General features: G+C 34.9%; 1 protein-coding gene across 1 annotated transcript in view; it reads right to left on the bottom strand.

The window, feature by feature from the left end:
- Nucleotides 1-20,140, bottom strand: part of LOC143239209 (uncharacterized) — an 86,421-nt gene extending 66,281 nt beyond the window's left edge. Inside the window, exon 1 of the mRNA XM_076480100.1 lies at nt 19,965-20,140. Within this exon, the coding sequence (XP_076336215.1) occupies nt 19,965-20,043 (79 nt within the window). The 5' untranslated portion in view covers nt 20,044-20,140. The remainder of the gene's footprint in view (nt 1-19,964) is intronic.
- Nucleotides 20,141-20,538: the final 398 nt, after the last annotated feature.

Raw genomic sequence — 20,538 nt, 5'->3', positions numbered from 1 at the left:
ATTGATATGAAAAATAAAAACCAAACAACAATAAACATGTACTCAAACACGATCTTCTTTCATGCATTTTTATGCAGTTCATGCTCCTGCTTTCAAAACATTTATTTCAGTCAGTCAGGGCAGGAAGTGCTGTTATTTTTCTTGTGAAATTCCCTGACAAGAGGAAATTTTTTGTTATTAATAATTTGTTGGTTTTTCTTATCACGTACGAGTAGTGATGGGTCGATGTTCATATCAACACGCCAGTTTAGGAATTACAAAAACATAAAAAATATCCTGTAATGAGTTCTTGAAGAGAAGCGTGTAAATATTCAACGATCAACCGTTTATAAGATACAGAACTCGACAAACAGACAGCAAGAGACAGTTTATATCATATAAAAAACTAACACTGTCTCTAGGGCTATGAGTGAAAGACAAAATAATACATTTAAATGTGAACGGACTCATGTCGTTCAAATAGCCATATATCCAAACCTTTAGTAATAATTTACCTTTTGTCGCCATCTGATATTTTGTTCTCTTAACTTTTCTAAGAAATATTTTCTCTAAATCAGGATTTTTAATATAATTGTTTCTCTGAGTGGTTGATGGTAAGATCGAGAGATGAAAACGGAAGGGAATAAGTTAAGTTGAAAATTGTTGACCAATCCAGAGGACAAAGACGTTCAAGTGATTGGCCTATCCAGAGGACGAAGACGTTCAAGTGATTGACCTATCTATGGGACAAAGACGTTAAAGTGATTGACTTATCCAGAGGACGAAGACGTTCAAGTGATTGGCCTATCTATGGGAAAAAGACGTTCAAGTGATTGACTTATCCAGAGGACGAAGACGTTCAAGTGATTGACCTATCTATGGGACAAAGACGTTCAAGTGATTGACTTATCCAGAGGACGAAGACGTTCAAGTGATTGGCCTATCTATGGGACAAAGACGTTCAAGTGATTGACTTATCCAGAGGACGAAGACGATCAAGTGATTGACCTATCTATGGGACAAAGACGTTCAAGTGATTGACTTATCCAGAGGACGAAGACGTTCAAGTGATTGGCCTATCTATGGGACAAAGACGTTCAAGTGATTGAATTACCCAGAGGACGAAGACGTTCAAGTGATTGACCTATCTATAGGACAAAGACGTTCAAGTTATTGGCCTATCCAGAGGACGAAGACCTTCAAGGGCATTTAAGGTGTCCGAATAATCACTGTTGATATTTTCGGAACTAATTTAGTAGTAAAATTATATTTTAAAGACTTGCCTATAGAGGGACGAGCACGTTATTTTAAAACAGTTCTATATATGCAAGACATCTGGTTCTGTGATGATGATAGTCAAAGTAGAGTCCCAATAGAACAGGACGAGATATATAGTCCATGAGCCAGTACAGATATGACCACCAAACATGGAGAATAAATGTCACTATGATATTTATTGTTAGCTCTATGTCTGTAGTGTCTAAAAATTCTGGGGTTTTGAGATTCATAGCTAAAATATTCTTTGGCAGCCATTTGTAAAGATGGCCACTATTCATTAAAATCATCATGCGTGTGGTCTAACAAACTTGAACAAACATACCTAACATTCGTTGTGGTCTGCAACTACGGTTACTTTGTACCATTACTTGCAACTATATTTTATGAATTGGATTTTAAACTCTGCATAGTTTAACACAAAACAAGCTACTGTATTATGTGTGTGTTACTTGAATGTCAGGTTTGCTAATCTGTCTATATTCTACATTATATTTTTGTAGAAACATAAAACCGCTAAACATGACAAATGCTGCCCTGTGTGACTTTCAGAACCACCTTCTCATATTGCAGTCATGACGTATCCCAACATGCTTTGCTGCTGATCTGTATACACTCACGTGTTCCAGATCTTGTCTAGATACTTACCTTCTGGTACTTTCCATGATATACGTCTAAATAAACCTGTTTATCGCTTATTTTGACTTGAAGTATATGTATCGTGTATATATTCTTAAACCAGGCAATGTAATACACAAACATCGAGACTTTCCAGAGAAAATCATACAGATTTACGTTCAATGTCAAGTGATGTACATGTCAGCGTACCATATGCTCAATGAATTTTCGTGAGATTTTAAGGTGGGTGCTTGGAGTACAATAACAACAATGTACAACTGTTGCATTCACGTCTGAAATATTCTCGTTTATGGTATTCAGAGTAATAACTGTGTAACTAATGTAGTATATCAGTACAAATTGACGGTCACATTTTAAGTTTTGTAGGATATTTAAAATAAGTTATATACGTATTTCACAAACATTCAATGAAAATGAATTGATACGCTGATATCTGGAGAATAAGAGAGGAACATTCTGCGGAGAAATTTCTACATCTAGTTATCGTGACAGGTGACACTAATGTCTTCATTAATTGTCTAGGAATGAATCAGGGTATCAACAACAGGACCTTCTTTAGATTTGGCTCAAAACCACTTATAAGGTTTGTTGACATCATAAATATAGCTGACACATTGGAAAGTGACGTTTGCAAAGAAATGATAGGCCTTATTTCATGTACTGAGTGTAACATGGTTGGTTCATTCATCTATTGAGTGTGACATGGTTGGTTCATTCATCTATTGAGTGTGACATGGTTGGCTTATTTGCTTGAAGAAGGTAACTGAAAGAATTGAAGTAAATGTCACAGGATCCCAAGTTCTTGGAAGCATTTTCCTCATTCAGCAAGGTTTGGGCTCTTCTGGATGAGGTATTCATGTAGACAACTGATATTCCTACGTGAAGACATCTATTGGTTTAGATCCCGGTCCAAAAGCCACAAAGAATGTCAGACGCCAATCTTGGATTTTCTTGCCACTACATAAAGTCCAGAGTGTTTCAACCAACCAATACATTTATCTGAAACCTGTGATTATGAGCTGAGTCAACATGAACTATGTGTACGTTTTTAAAAAAAATGATGTCCCACTTTCAGCAATACTGGGCACCTAGTACTGAGCTTTTGTGACTCAGTTTCCATAGAGAAACTTTGTTGTAAGTGAAACCTAATTTAAAATACATTTTGAAAGGGCTATCTTGGATTTATATGCTCAGGTATATGGTTAATTAAAAAAAATATAATGGTGTTCAGCCCTGATGCTTGGTGGCCAACTCACAATTTTTGGGGTCTGTCTCATGGTCTTCTGTTATCACAATACACGTCTTACAAATAGAGCATAACGGGATATTGACATTGACTCTAACAATGTCGTGTGGTTCCAAACTTATTTTAATGTAACATACAGGCGTGAGTAGTTAGTTAGTAAAGTAATGACTAAAAATGATGTTTACAATTTATAAAAAACGAAATCACACAATTGAAACTAAATAAAGAAAGGTATGACGTCACATCTCAAACTGTTGATATTACCAAAGTCTTTCATAAATAAAGAAAGGAATGACGTCACATCTCAAACTGTTGATGTTACCAGTCTTTCATAAATAAAGAAAGGAATGACGTCAGCTCTCAAACTGTTGATATTACCAAAGTCTTTCATAAATAAAGAAAGGAATGACGTCACATCTCAAACTGTTGATATTACCAGTCTTTCATAAATAAAGAAAGGAATGACGTCAGCTCTCAAACTGTTGATATTACCAGTCTTTCATAAATAAAGAAAGGAATGACGTCACATCTCAATCTGTTGATATTACCAAAGTCTTTCATAAATAAAGAAAGGAATGACGTCAGCTCTCAAACTGTTGATATTACCAAAGTCTTTCATAAATAAAGAAAGGAATGACGTCACATCTCAATCTGTTGATATTACCAAAGTCTTTCATAAATAAAGAAAGGAATGACGTCAGCTCTCAAACTGTTGATATTACCAAAGTCTTTCATAAATAAAGAAAGGAATGACGTCACATCTCAATCTGTTGATATTACCAGTCATTCGCCTTCTTATGGATATTCAGTCTTAAATGTATTCAGTCTGAGCCTTTCAACTGTATTAAAGTATTATGCTGTTTGGAATTTTGACTGTGATGTGGAACAAAACTATTGAGAAAATTCACAAGAAAAGGGCGATCGAGATGTGGACCTGGTAGACGAGTACATTTGGAGTTTTGAATGTTTTCTTCTGAAGGATGAGGCCATGTTAACTTTCCTGAAACAGTTCATATCCTGGGTAGGAAAATAAAGTGAACAATGTAACATGAATGTTTTGTTTTTAAGTTGTAGAGCTGGAAAAAGATTTTCAGTTGCACACAATACACTGGAATACTGCATGCCTGCTACATTAGGAGTTGCTGAACTCAATATGCTGACAAACTTGATGTTACGGGTGACATTCAGCTGATGATGATGGGTTGTGTTGTTGACAAACTTGATGTTACAGGTGAGTTTCAGCTGATGATCTAGGACTATGCTAAATGGTGCAAGTTCTGTTTGTAACCTCTTGAAAAAACCCAAAGGATCTGCTTCATCAAGACAAGTTGCATGCTGTCAGGTATTATCTAAACTGGGTATGATTCAAACCTCAATCAGATGAACCTGGGGTTGACTAACTTCGGATCTAGGGACATGGCTCTGGAATCTTAATCACATGAACCTGGGATTGACTATTGACTAACTGCGGATCTTGGGTCATGGCTCTGAGAGTGAGGAGAAGAACGAAAGTGTAATGTAGGTGGTAAGTTTGTCAAACAGATAGAAAGGGTTTGTTTTGGCTTGAATTTCGCGCAAAGCTATACGAGAGCTCTCTGCTCTAGCCGTCCCTAATTTAGCAGCGTAAGACTAGAGGGAAGGCAGCAAGTCATCACCACCCACCGTCAACTCTTGAACTGCTCTTTTACCAACGAATAGTGGGATTGACTGTCACATTATAACGCCCCTACAACTGAAATGGCGAGCATGTTTGGTGCGACGAGGATTCGAAACCGCGACCCTCGGCTTACGAGTCGAGTGCCTTAACCACCTGTCCATGCCGGGCCGTTAAAAAGGGACTTACAGTAGCTTCTAGCAATGTGAGAAGTAACTTAATATTTAAATATTTTCTACAAAGATGTGAAATTATTTTGTTGCTTTAGCAGTTATTATTCCCTTTAGTTAAAACAACTGTTAGCTGTATAATAATGTTATTATTCCCTTTAGTTAAAACAACTGTTATCTGTATAATAATGTTATTATTCCCTTTAGTTAAAACAACTGTTAGCTGTATAATAATGTTATTATTTCCTTTAGTTAAAACAACTGTTAGCTGTATAATAATGTCAAACACGTGAACTATTTCTTTTTCTTTTTCACTTTAAAATTTTCAACGACCAAATATTTGTCTTACACATACATTGTTGGTTTTATGCTAGTTTTATGTGAAGACATACTTTGTTGGTTCTATGCTAGTTTTATGTGAAGACATACTTTGTTGGTTCTATGCTAGTTTTATATGAAGTTCCATAAACACATTAGCCAGATGAAAAATGAGTTTTCTAAAAATATACGTCAAATAAAACCAAACTAAAATAGAGACAAAACTAATAGCTTTCACAACAACATTCAAACCAATCAGTTTTAGCATAATAGTAAAAAGTCTATTTTAGCACGTTTCACTAAAATGGTATTTAAAGAGGACAGTAATTTGTATTAAAACCGTTTTGTAGTTTCGCCACGCCGTTATAGTCCAACGCTCCATGGCTCTAATTCATATAATAATTTCTACCTGATGATCATGCATGTTAAAAACAGCCCTGCAACATAGTTTTCATTGCAAAAAGGCTCTATCGTAAGGCTGGTTTCATTTATGTTTGTTTTTCATAATTCATCTTACATTCGATTGCTACCGCCTCCTAGCGTCACTTTCAATAATTAGATCAGACAGAAATGAATAAACGTTGTGCACAGCGACTTGGCCTGAACGTATTAGTATGGGAAAGCATTAATGCCCATTTCGTTCTCTCGCTGTGTGGAATGATTGATCGAAACTGTAGTAAAAACAAGTTTCGTATATGTCACTTGAATCACTTTTCCAGAAAGATATCATTCTTGATCATCTTGCAAATCCTAAAGATAGCTTTTCTCTAACTGGCCTTTATGATCGTGCATTTTAACGTATTACATGATACAGAACTGTTCTTACCACTGCTGGTAAAAGACCTGTGGCAGGTCTCTTTCTGGATGGTCATGGTACCTCAAGATGATTCATTCTTCTTTGTTTACCATTAAGTACAATCGATACTTACTTCTTGAGATATCACAGTTCTCGATCTCAACACATATTAATGACTTGAAAGTATGAATGTTTTTCATTGGAAAGAGCCGTTGCTCTTTCTCTGAGTAAAAAATGTGAAAGTTTGGGTATCATTACACCACCTATAGGTAACAGCAAGCAATGTAAAACATAACACTTTCCACCGAGACATCATACTTGCTGATTTGCACATTAAAATCGTTTTGAACAAAATAATTGTTTTGACCGAGAATTTCAGAATAAATTAAAACGAATGTTATTAGTCAAAGCAGGAAAATACAGTTACATATCAAATTTTGATGTGTATTGTTGAGTTTCATTTAGGTTGGAACAGAATGAAAAAGTAAATAAGCGAAGTACGATATCATGAAAAGACCAGAAGTTGAAACTTACAGAATATTTAATTAATAACCGAGACCTTCATTAATCTGGAATAAACCTTTAAATATTCTGGTTCAAGTTTTAATTACAAGATCAAAGAAGTGTCTGCCGCAAAGCACGAGAATGTGGTGCTCGGCATTTCAGCTTGTACAACGTTAATTAGTAGAGACAGACAAGTTTTGTTGTGGTCACCACAGGACACACGTGAGCAACTTTGGGAGTTTTGTGGTTGCTAAGGTAAGATAAAAGTTTCTTTAGTACAACAACTTGTCATTCTATTAACGTCGTGATGTATATAATATTATAATGACAACTGTCGGTGTGTGCTTTGTTTCATTCGAGTTTTTTTTAGAAGCTTTGAGCCATTAAAAATAACTGGAAGTCCAGCCCTGTTTTAAATACCGTGCTTACATTGTAATTAATTATTAAGAACACATGACCTAAAGCAAGTTATTCTTCAGACCAAAACTGATAGGAAGTTGTACATGAAGCAAGAATGTTTTTTTTTGTTTTTAAACAGGTATGTTGTTCCGATCACTGGTTTGGTCATTCTCAAGTATAAGGGTTTTAGCGGTAAAAAACGTCAAACGTTAAACATGAATGATCGAAACGTGATACTTGTTAAAAATGTTTTTACTTAATGTGTCAGTTGTAACTCCTAATAACAAAGTCTGGTGTTTGTATATTTTTGTGGTTATCTGCGGGCGTTAAGAACGCCCTACCTCATAAGCCCGTTGTTATGCACGTCACGTTTTGATGTAGGTTTGTAATCATTCATGTTTGTCCTTCAATGAATCTTTATCATCGATACAAAAAGTGATTGATTTTATATAACAGACATTATTATCTGATTGTACCAGTCCCGATGTGTCAATTTGCTCCATTTCTCAAACTTGTGGGCCTGGCATGGCCTAGCGCGTTAAGGTGTGCGCTTCGTAATCTGAGGGTCGCGGGTTCGCGCCCGAGTCGCGCCAAACATGCTCGCCCTCCCAGCCGTGAGGGCGTTATAATGTGACGGTCAATCCCACTTTTCGTTGGTAAAAGAGTAGCCCAAGAGTTGGCGGTGGGTGGTGATGACTAGCTGCCTTCCCTCTAGTCTTACACTGCTAAATTAGGGACGGCTAGCACAGATAGCCCTCAAAGTAGCTTTGTGCGAAATTCCAAAGAAAACTCAAACTTGTTGTAAGTAACTTTTATCATTATTAAACTAATAGTGTCTTCATTAGTCAGCAGAGTATTTAGATAATTTATATTTTCATATTATTGTTCTAACTAGCCACTGAACATATGTCACAACGTTGTTTATAATTCACGAGACATTCAGACCGGCATGGCCAGGTGAGTTAAGGCATTCGACTCGTAATCCGCGGGTTCGAATCCCCGTCACACCAAACATGCTCGCCATTTCAGCTGTAGGGCGTCATAACGTGACGGTCAATCCCACTATACGTTGGTAAAAGATTAACTCAAAAGTTAGCTGTGGGTGGTGATGACTACCTGCCTTCTCTCTAGTCTTACACTACTAAATTATGTTGCACAAAAAAATTAATCCAATTGGTCGTGAAATGGGACTTGTTTACCAGTGTAGGAAGTATGTTTCATATTACAATTCGAAAAATACACAGGTTGAGTACGTTATAATAAAACTATTTCAAAGCTCCACCACGTCATCACAGTTCATGTCGCCAAGTCCTGACTTATGTTTAAGGCTTACTCTTTATCCCTCATTTTTTCCATTATCTTTCTAGTATAGGAAAACGTAGGTTTACCAACACTTATTACAACAGTCCGATTGTACAGATATCCATATATGATTCGTCCGGAAACTTTACCAATACTTTAGTTATGTAACAGAATGAATATTCGCTGTAATCCGAATAAGCCTTAATGTATGAAACCGCTTAACGGATAAGTCACAGACGCATGACTTATATTGATTTTGCTTACTGCGATTCTTTTTGGTTATATTCTGTTATGTTGCTTGTACCACATGGACGAATCTTGTCATTAACCATTGTGTTCATGGATTTTAACTTGTTGTAAGACGCTGCATTTTGCATACTACGGCTTGAATAAGACTTGTTGGAAGTCTTGTTGAGGATGGTCCCAATTCAGGCTGATCCACATTCCTGTGTTTTCCAGTACATCAAGTACAAGAAGTATCCCAGTTTTTGGAATTCTAAGTCCACAATCTATATCTATTTTTATGATATGAATATAAGAATTCTCAAATGCGATAAATTTTAGGTGGGATCACAAAACATATAAATACTTTAAAATTATCAACAAATGTCAACATTCCCCTCCACTGAAACTTTATACTGGTTGTAATTATCACGTTAGCTAACGATTTGTTTATTAAAACTCTTTTAATAACCTCCTCAACCACTTAGAATGTTTTACTACAAAAACACAGAAGTTTCATTTATTTCGGTAAACTGTTAAGTTAAATGATAATTCTATTGCAGCCTTTAAACAACAAAACTTCAATCGGATATGAAATTCACTTTTTGTTTATATCTAAATACGATTATAAAGACGCTTATTTACTTGTTTCTATTTTCCTAGTTCATCTAATTTTTAAAAGTAGGCAGAGCAGATTTGCACAAAGTACATTTCTGAAAACCCAGTTGCCTCGCAACCAGTTAACCCTAAAATATTGAGCGATAAAAAGCTGTATAGTTTGGATAAGACTGGACTTTACAGAGTCGGTAATATTGATTTGATAGTCACGCGAAAATGTAGTCTACTAAAGTATACAATACAATAATTCACGCAATGGCATGTTCCTGTATGCAAATATACAAAATTCCTTAGTTTCGTATCCAAACGAAACTGGGCATGATAAATAACATAACTATTGAGTCTCAAAACTAACGGATTTCATTTATTAACAGACGATCCACAGAAGAATTTACTTTACTACCTTTAAGTATCCAAACAAAGTTTGTTGTTCATAATCCACCAGCTTCAAGTATCTAAACAATGTTTGTTGTTAATAATCCACCAGCTTCAAGTATCTAAACAATGTTTTGTTGTTAATAATCCACCAGGTTCAGGTATCTAAACAATGTTTCTTGTTAATAATCCACTATCTATAGGAATCAAACAATGTTTGTTGTTAATAATACACCAGCTACGGGTATCTAAACAATATATGTTGTTAATAATCCACCAGCTTCAAGTATCTAAACAAAGTTTGTTGTTAATAATCCACCACCTTCAAGTATCCAAACAATGTTTGTTGTTAACAATCCACCAGCTACAGGTATCTAAACAATGTTTGTTGTTAACAATCCACCAGCTTCAAGTATATAATACAATATTTGTTGTTAATAATATACCAGCTTCAAGTATCTAAACAAAGTTTGTTGTTAATAATCCACCACCTTCAAGTATCCAAACAATTTTCTTGTTAATAATCCACCTGATACAGGTATCTAAACAATGATTGTTGTTAATAATATACCAGCTACAGGTATCTAAACAATGTTTGTTGTTAATAATCCAACAGCTTCAAGTATCTAAACAATGTTTGTTGTTAATAATCCACCAGCTTCAAGTATCCAAACAATATTTGTTGTTAATAATCCACCTGCTATAGGTATCTAAACAATGTTTGTTGTTAATAATCCACCAGCTTCAAGTATCTAAACAATGTTTGTTGTTAATAATCCACCAACTTCAGGTATTTAAACAATGTTTGTTGTTAATAATCCACCAGCTTAAAGTATCTAATATAATGTTTCTTGTTAATAATCCACCAGCTTCAAGTATCTAATACAATGTTTGTTGTTAATAATCCACCAGCTACAGGTATCTAAACAATGTTTGTTGTTAATAATATACCAGCTACAAGTATCCAAACAATGTTTGTTGTTAATAATCCACCAGCTTCAAGTATCTAAACAATGTTTGTTGTTAATAATTCACCAACTTCAGGTATTTAAACAATGTTTGTTGTTAATAATCCACCAGCTTAAAGTATCTAATATAATGTTTGTTGTTAATAATCCACCAGCTTAAACTATCTAATATAATGTTTCTTGTTAATAATCCACCAGCTTCAAGTATCTAATACAATGTTTGTTGTTAATAATCCACCAGCTACAGGTATCTAAACAATGTTTGTTGTTAATAATATACCAGCTACAAGTATCCAAACAATGTTTGTTGTTAATAATCCACCAGCTTCAAGTATCCAAACAATGTTTGATGTTATTAATCCACCAGATACAGGTATCTAAACAATGTTTGTTGTTAATAATCCACCAGCTTGAATTATCCAAAGAATGTTTGTTTTTAATAATTCATCAGCTTCAAGTATCTAAACAAAGTTTGTTGTTAATAATGCACCAGCTACTGGTATTTCAACAATGTTTGTTGTTAACAATGCACCAGCTTCAAGTATCTAAACAATATTTGTTCTTAATAATCCACCAGCTTAAAGTATGTAAACAATGTTTGTTGTTAATAATTCACCAGCTTCAAGTATCCAAACAATGTTTGTTGTTAATAATCCACCAGCTTCAAGTATCCAAACAATGTTTGTTGTTAATAATCCACCAGCTTCAAGTATCCAAACAATGTTTGTTGTTACTAATCCACCAGCTACAGGTATCTAAATAATGTTTGTTCTTTATAATCCACCAGCTTCAAGTATCTAAACAATGTTTGTTGTTAATAATCCACTAGCTTCAAGTATCCAAACAATGTTTGTTATTAATAATCCTCCAGCTACAGGTATCTAAACAATGTTTGTTGTTAATAATCCACCAGCTTCAAGTATCTAAACAATGTTTGTTGTTAATAATCCACTAGCTTCAAGAATCTAATATTGCTGTTAATAATATACCAGCTTCAAGTATCTAAACAATGTTTGTTGTTAATAATCCACCAGCTTTAAGTAACTAAACAATGTTTGTTGTTAATAATCCACCAGCTTCAGGTATCTAAACAATGTTTGTTGTTAATAATCCACCAGCTTCAAGTATCCAAACAATGTTTGTTGTTAATAATCCACCAGCTACAGGTATCCAAACAATGTTTGTTATTAATAATCCACCAGCTTGAAGTGTCCAAACAATGTTTGTTGTTAATAATCCTCCAGCTACAGGTATTTAAGCAATGTTTGTTGTTAATAATCCACCAGCTTAAAGTATCTAATACAATGTTTGTTGTTAATAATCCACCAGATTAAAGTATCTAATACAATGTTTGTTGTTAATAATCCACCAGCTTCAGGTATCTAAACAATGTTTGTTGTTAATAATATACCAGCTTCAGGTATCTAAACAATGTTTTTTGTTAATAATCCACCAGCTTCAAGTATCCAAACAATATTTGTTGTTAATAATCCACCAGCTTCAAATATCTAAGCAATGTTTGTTGTTAATAATCCACCAGCTACAGGTATCCAAACAATGTTTTTTGTTAATAATCCACCAGCTACAGGTATCCAAACAATGTTTGTTATTAATAATCCACCAGCTTGAATTGTCTAAACAATGTTTGTTGTTAATAATCCACCAGCTTGAATTGTTTAAACAATGTTTGTTGTTAATAATCCACCAGCTTGAATTGTTTAAACAATGTTTGTTGTTAATAATCTACCAGCTTTAGGTATCCAAAGAATGTTTGTTGTTTATAATCCACCAGCTACAGGTATCCAAACAATGTTTGTTGTTAATAATCCACCAGCTTCAAATATCTAAGCAATGTTTGTTGTTAATAATCCACCAGCTACAGGTATCCAAACAATGTTTGTTGTTAATAATCCACCAGCTACAGGTATCCAAACAATGTTTGTTATTAATAATCCACCAGCTTGAATTGTCTAAACAATGTTTGTTGTTAATAATCCACCAGCTTGAATTGTTTAAACAATGTTTGTTGTTAATAATCCACCAGCTTGAATTGTTTAAACAAGGTTTGTTGTTAATAATCTACCAGCTTCAGGTATCCAAAGAATGTTTGTTGTTTATAATCCACCAGCTACAGGTATCCAAACAATGTTTGTTGTTAATAATCCACCAGCTTCAGGTATCTGAACAATGTTTGTTGTTAATAATCCACCAGCTTGAATTGTTTAAACAATGTTTGTTGTTAATAATCCACCAGCTTGAATTGTTTAAACAAGGTTTGTTGTTAATAATCTACCAGCTTCAGGTATCCAAAGAATGTTTGTTGTTTATAATCCACCAGCTACAGGTATCCAAACAATGTTTGTTGTTAATAATCCACCAGCTTCAGGTATCTGAACAATGTTTGTTGTTAATAATCCACCAGCTTCAGGTATCTGAACAATGTTTGTTGTTAATAATCCACCAGCTTCAGGTATCTAATCAATGTTTGTTGTTAATAATCCACCAGCTTCAAGTATCTTAACAATGTTTGTTGTTAATAATCCATCAGCTACAGGTATCCAAAGAACGAAATGTTTTCGAATATTTTTAAAGTATTTTCCTTTATTTCCAGAAAAAAATACAAAGAAACAAATGGAACTTATAATTATTAAGGTTTTCATTGTCTGTTAGAAAACTAAGTTTAAAAGGGAAACTTCCTAATGCTAATGTTATTTTAAGAAAAGTGTAATTTACACTCTTTAGAAGGAGATCAAGAACAGCTGTTTAACCCACACCTTAGTATAATCAAGATAACTACACTACAATACAATTAGTAAATTAAAACACCTGCTATTAAGTTGTGAATATTTGTTAACAAACCGTAAGAATAATGACTTACAAGCTTCTCTACAAACTGTCTTTAGAGCAGCCAATGATCAAACACATCCCAATCGGGTTGAGTAAACTATACAGGAGTTCTTACGTTATTTTATAACGATTTTTAATACGCAAATCAATAAAACTGTAGTCCTTATGTAGACGTAGTGGAATGACATTAATTAGAATTACACTGACACTTCCTAGGTAGTATGTTACTGAAACGTGATCTACTTTAGAAGAGTATGCTATAATATCTTTCAACAAAACATATTCATTCACTCAGGCTAGAAAGATGTGATCGGTTGGAGAATATTTCTTCTTCTTAATGGTAGTAGTAAAAAAAAAAGAATATAGATCATCTTGGGACACCTGGACTACCCAGAATAAAACAAGTGTTAAGAAAATGAGGCATGTTCTAACACTTGAGAATCTACAACAGAGGTTTCTTTGGCAGACGTCGTCCATGCGTCTCAGCAACAGTTTGCAACATAATGAAGTATGACACTAAAAGTTTATATGGTCGAAAGATGTATGCATTATATTTGTTTATTAGATAGATTATAGAAAGTATGTAAGGAGAGGTGCCTTACTTTGTACATGATAAGTAAGACAGTGTCATTTGTCGTGGAAGCTACGCTGCAGTGCAATTGTCAAGTTACAAGGTCTTTAGTTTGTTTGTTTTTTGAATTTCGAAAAAAGGTACATGATCGCTATCTGGACTAGCCGTCCTTAATTTAAGAGTGTAAGACCAGGGGGAAAGCAGATAGTCATCACTACCTACCGCTAACTCTTGGGCTGCACCTTTACGACCATATAGTAGAATTGACCTTCACAATATAACGGCCACACAGCTGAAAGAGCGAGCACGTTTGGTGTAACGGGTTTTCGAATCCGCGACCCCCAGATTATAAGTCGAGTGCCTTAACCACCTGACCATGTCGTGCCATCAGTAAGTCGAGTGCCTTAACCACCTGGCCATGTCGTGCCATCAGTAAGTCGAGTGCCTTAACCACCTGGCCATGTCGTGCCATCAGTAAGTCGAGTGCCTTAACCACCTGGCCATGTCGTGCCATCAGGGTCTTTAGACTGAGCATGACAATGACGCGCAAAAAATGTACTTGTTATCAATAAAAGTGGTGTACAAGTGAGTATATATAATATGTATATATATATATATAATATGTATATATAATATGTATATGTATATGTATATATATAATATGTATATGTATATGTATATATATAATATGTATATGTATATATATAATATGTATATGTATATGTATATATAATATGTATATGTATATATATAATATGTATCTATATAATATGTAAGATATGTGTTGAAAAGTAAGGTAACTCATTAAGAGAAGTTGTGATCTCACTACCTCAATCCTTCCCGTAACATTCTAATACTAAAAAAAATACTCCACAGAACAGATTTCATTAAGAAATATTATCTTAATAAAGTTAAATATCCAACGTAATGAGTTAGATATATATTAATTTGACAAACACGACATTAGCATAACTCGATAAAAGAGTTTGTTTCAGAGAAGTCATACTATGCTAATCTGCTATTTCTAATACAAGGGCTCAAATCCCGAATTTTGGGGTTACAAGTAATTAGACTATCGCTGTCCTACCAGTGAACTGGTAAAAGAGAAATAAAATTTGTAGTTTACACATAAACTATGTTTGTTTGTTTCACATAATTATTAAATGTTTTCAATTTTCACTTCATTTTCAAAATCATAATTCATGAATTAAAATGTATCAGCTGTCATAACTTAAGAACTTAGAAATACACTTTTGGATAAACGTACCGATACAACACATAGTGTGTTTTCAATATTTTTGGGCATATATAGGGAGCTTATTGTAAACTAAGGGTTGATTCTTCGAATCTCCCACACTCATACATATGAACATTAGAAGTGTATCGCAGAACCAACCGTCCACACTTAAACTCAGCCAGTCATCCATTCGTTCACATGTTGAAATCACAATATTTAATTTCATGATTTCTGTATCATCACCACAGTATCTACTTGAACTATACATTAAATAAAGTGCACTCATAACTAAAGACCGTCCTGTTTTTAATTAATATCTTTAGACATAAAGATATTCTACGGTTTCGATTGTATCCTAGTAGATTCTATAATCTGCATTTATCTCTATTTTTCCTTCTGTTTACCACTTTACCGAAAACCTAACTAGTACCCAGCTGGTGCAGAGGCAAGTCTACGGACTTACAACGCTAAAATCAGGCGTTCGATTACCCTCGGTCGACTCGGCAGATAGCCTAATGTGGCTTGTTATAACAAACACAAAAGCTAACAAGTTATTAGTGATGTTACAGTTTTTGTTAACACATTTAACACTATGTTAAAATTTGACTCCACACGTGTGTTACGAAACGTTCGAACCTTGTAGATTAAATGTTTTGTCAGTCGTCTTTGACTTCGTTGCTACCAGATGGGCTACCTGAACATTGCCCTCCACGGTTATCGAAGCTCGATTTTTAACGTTATGAACATTCACTACTCTTACCATTGAATCATTGGAACACACACTGATTAATATCCTAAAGAATTGGGGTATGTAACTGATGAAGCAACACATTATAATCTTTATACTGAATTAGTCAGGATGATTTTAAATGTTTGATCCAAGTACGTACTTTGCTTTATTTACTGTACGTATTACTCAATATACTTTTAATGCGTGTTTTTAACATCAGTGATTTTTGGACCAACTTGCTGATATGGTTTATTGTAGTTACAGTTCGAGACAAAACTGAATTATCTGGTATCTAAGAAACGTTTCTAAGACCCCAGTGGTCACGTGGTCATCAATTAAATGTTCTATGTTACTTTCACCAGTAATGGTAAATATGTTGCTACAGTAACTGTTCTGGACTGAACTTAGTTAGATAAAAGAAATTGTATTTTGTTGCAAAGAATGCTGTGTCTTAGTGTACAATGAGAGAACACTATTTTGTTTATAACAAAAAATATACATTAAGGGATTTGATCTTTGGGATGCTGCTTTGTAAGTGCGTACACTTAACTTGGACACAGTGGCGGACTCCATTTACTATAACCAGCTTCCAAATGGCCTAAGTTGTTAAGGTGCTTGACTGGTAAGCTGAGAGTCTTGGGTTCAAATCTTCCTTACCGAACATGCTAGTCCTTTCAGGCGTGGAGAGGAATTATTTGTTACAATTAATCCTACTATTCGTTGGTAAAAGAGTAGCCCAAGAGCTGGCGGTGGGTGGTGTTGACTATTTGCCTTCCCTCTAGTTTATCATTAGTAAATTAGAACGGCTAAAGCATAAAGACCTCTTATAACCTTGACCGAAATTCAAAACCTACCAAACTAACATACAAGTACTCTGGAATTGAACAGAACAAACGTGATTAAATAATGGTTACAAATTTTAATTACATAATATTATTACGAAATCAAGTGTATTTAAATAAGCATGGAAATTCTCTTTTTATTATAATCATTAATATTCACTAGCTTCCAGTTTACTTAAGCGATATATTAATTTAGTGTAGCGTAGGGAACTTTATCCACAAACAGTAACAAGGTTTGTTTTGAAATGCTACATATGGTTTAGTAAGTTGTATTAATGTGTCATCACATGCATTTATACTCTATTTCATGACCTTGCATATTAACAATAGCCCCTGCAGCATTTTTTTCTATTGCCAAAGTGTCTCTCATAAGACTTTCAAATTCGAAGCACAACACTCCTCCTTGCACGCTTTCCATAATCAGCCTAATGTGAGAGGACGACGGTGCTTGTTTGAACTATCTGGTCGCACAGAAATCTATAGATGGTGTTTCCGGTGGTTTGACCGGTTTGTCTTTGTAAAAAGTACCATGGATATCTAGTTCATGCTTGAGCTCCGACAGCTGAACGGGAGATATGTCTGGAAACTTTATCATGGTGAAGTTCTTCAAGAAAGATATGTCTGGAAACCTTATCATGGTGAGGGTCTTCCAAACAAATAATATTCTTTATTACATTGAGCAGTGCTGCCTGGGTTACGTGAACAGCTTTTGTCACTAAACCTTTGCGGTGGATTTTCACCTGTTACAAGAATTTACACTTTGCTTACCAAAGATGCTTACGACGTGATGCAGGTCCTTTACTGGATGGTCTTGAAACCCCAACTTGATTCGCAATCCTTTGTTTTTCAATGCCATTAAATGTTAGGTATATCCCCATTTAGGAAACTTCTAAATACTCGATTACATCTTTATGATCTGACTGTTTGAATACCCTTACACACCCTTTCCAAAAAAGCGATCAATATTATTTGGCACTACACTACTTACACGACGTATAAAAAGTAGTTATCTTTGTTTGTTTATGTTGTTAAGCACGATGACACATAATGAACATACACACTGTGTATAATAACAGCTATTAAAATTCCGTTTTCAGCAATATAAGTCCTTAGCCTTATTATTGAGTAACTGTTTGTTTTTTTGTTTTTAAATTTCGCGCAAAGCTACACGAGGGCTCTCTGCGTTATTGAATAACTGATGTGGCATATAGTTCTAATACAAGCTGTTCCACCTTATTTTGGATTTGGTGTGGCTTGCTGGTTAACAGAAAATACTCAGTTTTGTATAATGATATGAAACATCACGTTCTAAGTTAGCTTACTTAAATGGAGCTTGGTGTACTTTCATTGGTAAATTTCTGCCAACTAAATGAAATACAGGTAAACATAATAAAACGTTATACATGATTTTATATACTCTTATCCAGTTGTATACCTATCAACCTAGTTAGCTGATCATTTGATTTTACTAAACTTTCTACTACGCTGTTCAGGTAATAGCACAAGCCGTCAGTCACAACTAACTGAAAGTTGACCTATCAGTCTAACTGAAAACGTACAGATTGTAAAACTGCACTTAGAAGGTTCACTTTGATTGTTAGTGTCGCTGTTCACTTTCAGTCTCTATCGTTTCTTAAGATGGTTTGAGGTCATAACATATCGATGATCATCTAGAAAACAGAAAAGTTAACAAACAGCCATGAATAAGAACTTTGTAAAGATGTTTGACTTAAACTTTCATTTATAGACAATTGAGGGGTGTTAGCTGTAAAACTTTGTAGGTCTTCTAAAGTCAGAATGACTTTTTAGATGAGCGAAAATGATATTTAAAGAATAGATACGACATCGAAGTTTCCGTTAATTAGGAAATATTCTCCAATGACTAGATGCACATCCGTGTTTGTCGGAGAACGAAAAATGACAAATGAAACAGACGGTTTAATGTAGACGTTGCTAACTTGAAAATGAAATAGCGAAGACAAAGCATATGAGTCAAGCATAAAAAGGGATAACCTAGATATGTTATAAATGATAGACTGTAGTACCGATATTGTACACGGGACTTAAACAAGGGATTTCTTACATGTAGATCTTGTTACACTTGGTGTAGAACTACAAAACGAGCGGTTTTTGTGAAACGGGGAATCGAATCTCAAATTTTACCGTATAAGTTTGCAAACATACCGCTATCATCTTCTTGTAGTATAGCTATTTGTTTTTTGAATTTCACTCAAAGCTTACCTAGGGCTATCTGCGCTCTCGTAGTATAAACAGTCGTTGTTTATGTAGTGTTCAAGCTATCGTTAGTTCGTCCGTAGGAAAGTGTTTAAGATATTGTTTTAACTTTACGATTTAACTAATCCTATTAGTAATTTGGGCAAATATCACAAAATTTGAATAAAAAAAGAAAATAATCTTTGTTTGATCAAGGTCCGGCATGGCCAAGTGGGCTTGGGTGTTCGACTTGTAATCTGAGGGTCGCGGGTTCGAATCCCCGTCGCATCAAACATGTTCGCCCTTTCAGCCGTGGGGGAATTATAAAGTGATAGTCAATCCCACCATTCGTTGGTAAAAGAGTAGTCGAAGAGTTGGCGGTGGGTGATGATGACTAGCTGTCTTCCCTCTAGTCTTACACTGCTAACTTAGGGACGGCTAGCGCAGATAGCCCTCGCGTAGCTTTGCGCGAAATTTCAAAACAAAAAAATTGTTTGATCATATGGTCCTTTATAGCAAATGGCAGAACCAAACGTGTCTTCTCGTTAGATATGGTCTTTCGGTTAAATAATCAACATCGTGGCGAGTTAATTTGTACTTACTAGTATACACATTGTTAATACTGTTCACTGATGTGAGCGCACGTGCAATGTTACTCACTGTTCCTAACATTACAGTCACGTGAAGAAGATTGACCCGACACCCTGCATAGTCATTAACTGTACACTGTTGCTCTACGACGTATAAGAAAGTAATGTAAGTTTCAGTACTTAAACATTTATTGTTACTGTTTTTGTTAAGATAAGACAGAGCCGAGTAGTTCACCATCAACTCTGCTAAAATCGAAGTTTCGATACTCGCGGTGGGAAGAGCATAGAAAATCAGTACACTAAGTTAGAAAATTAAAAATGTCAGTTGTGGAGCGAACTAGTGCAGTCAGTAAGTTAAAGTACATGCTACAAAGGAATACATATGGCAGGTTTTATACATGTATAAATACCATATTAGAAAGCCTTACCACGTGAACCCATGTTACAAAGAAACGATAATGCACTTACCATGTAAAACAAGCCAGACTGTAAACACAAGCAGCCAGAACCGATTACTGTAAAAAGATACCTGTCTTTGCCAAGTCATCACCAGTCGAAGAATGTTAGTTCAGTAGGCCCGACATGAAAATGACCACATGCATAAGTTATACCATCGCCAGGCTACGGTCTCATGATCATAGCGTACTTCCGATTATGTGGAAAAGCCACTACGTTCCGATTTATATAGGCCAGTGATTCTGCCACTAGGTGGCAAGTCGGGTCTGCTTACTCTCGAACTGGGAAGAGATTTTCAGCAAACGAGTGATTGTTTTCTACTGCTGCAAATAACTCTTCTTATTGTCCATTACATCAGGCGATAAAACAATTCTGTCTTCTTATTGTCCATTACATCAGGCGATAAAACACTTCTATCTTCTTATTGTCCATTACATCAGGCGATAGGTACGTAAAAACGCTTCTACTATCAGTGCAATTTATATTCCGAGACGGTAGTTAAAATATAAAACCCTAGGAAAACTTTTTTTTTTTTTTACAAAAGGTAAAAAATACTTTGTTCGTTTTTCAAGTTCGCGCAAAGCTA

This window comes from Tachypleus tridentatus, chromosome 13, assembly GCF_004210375.1.
Source record: "Tachypleus tridentatus isolate NWPU-2018 chromosome 13, ASM421037v1, whole genome shotgun sequence".
In the NCBI taxonomy this organism is placed as follows: domain Eukaryota; kingdom Metazoa; phylum Arthropoda; class Merostomata; order Xiphosura; family Limulidae; genus Tachypleus; species Tachypleus tridentatus.
This window is presented reverse-complemented; position numbering and strand designations above follow the sequence as displayed.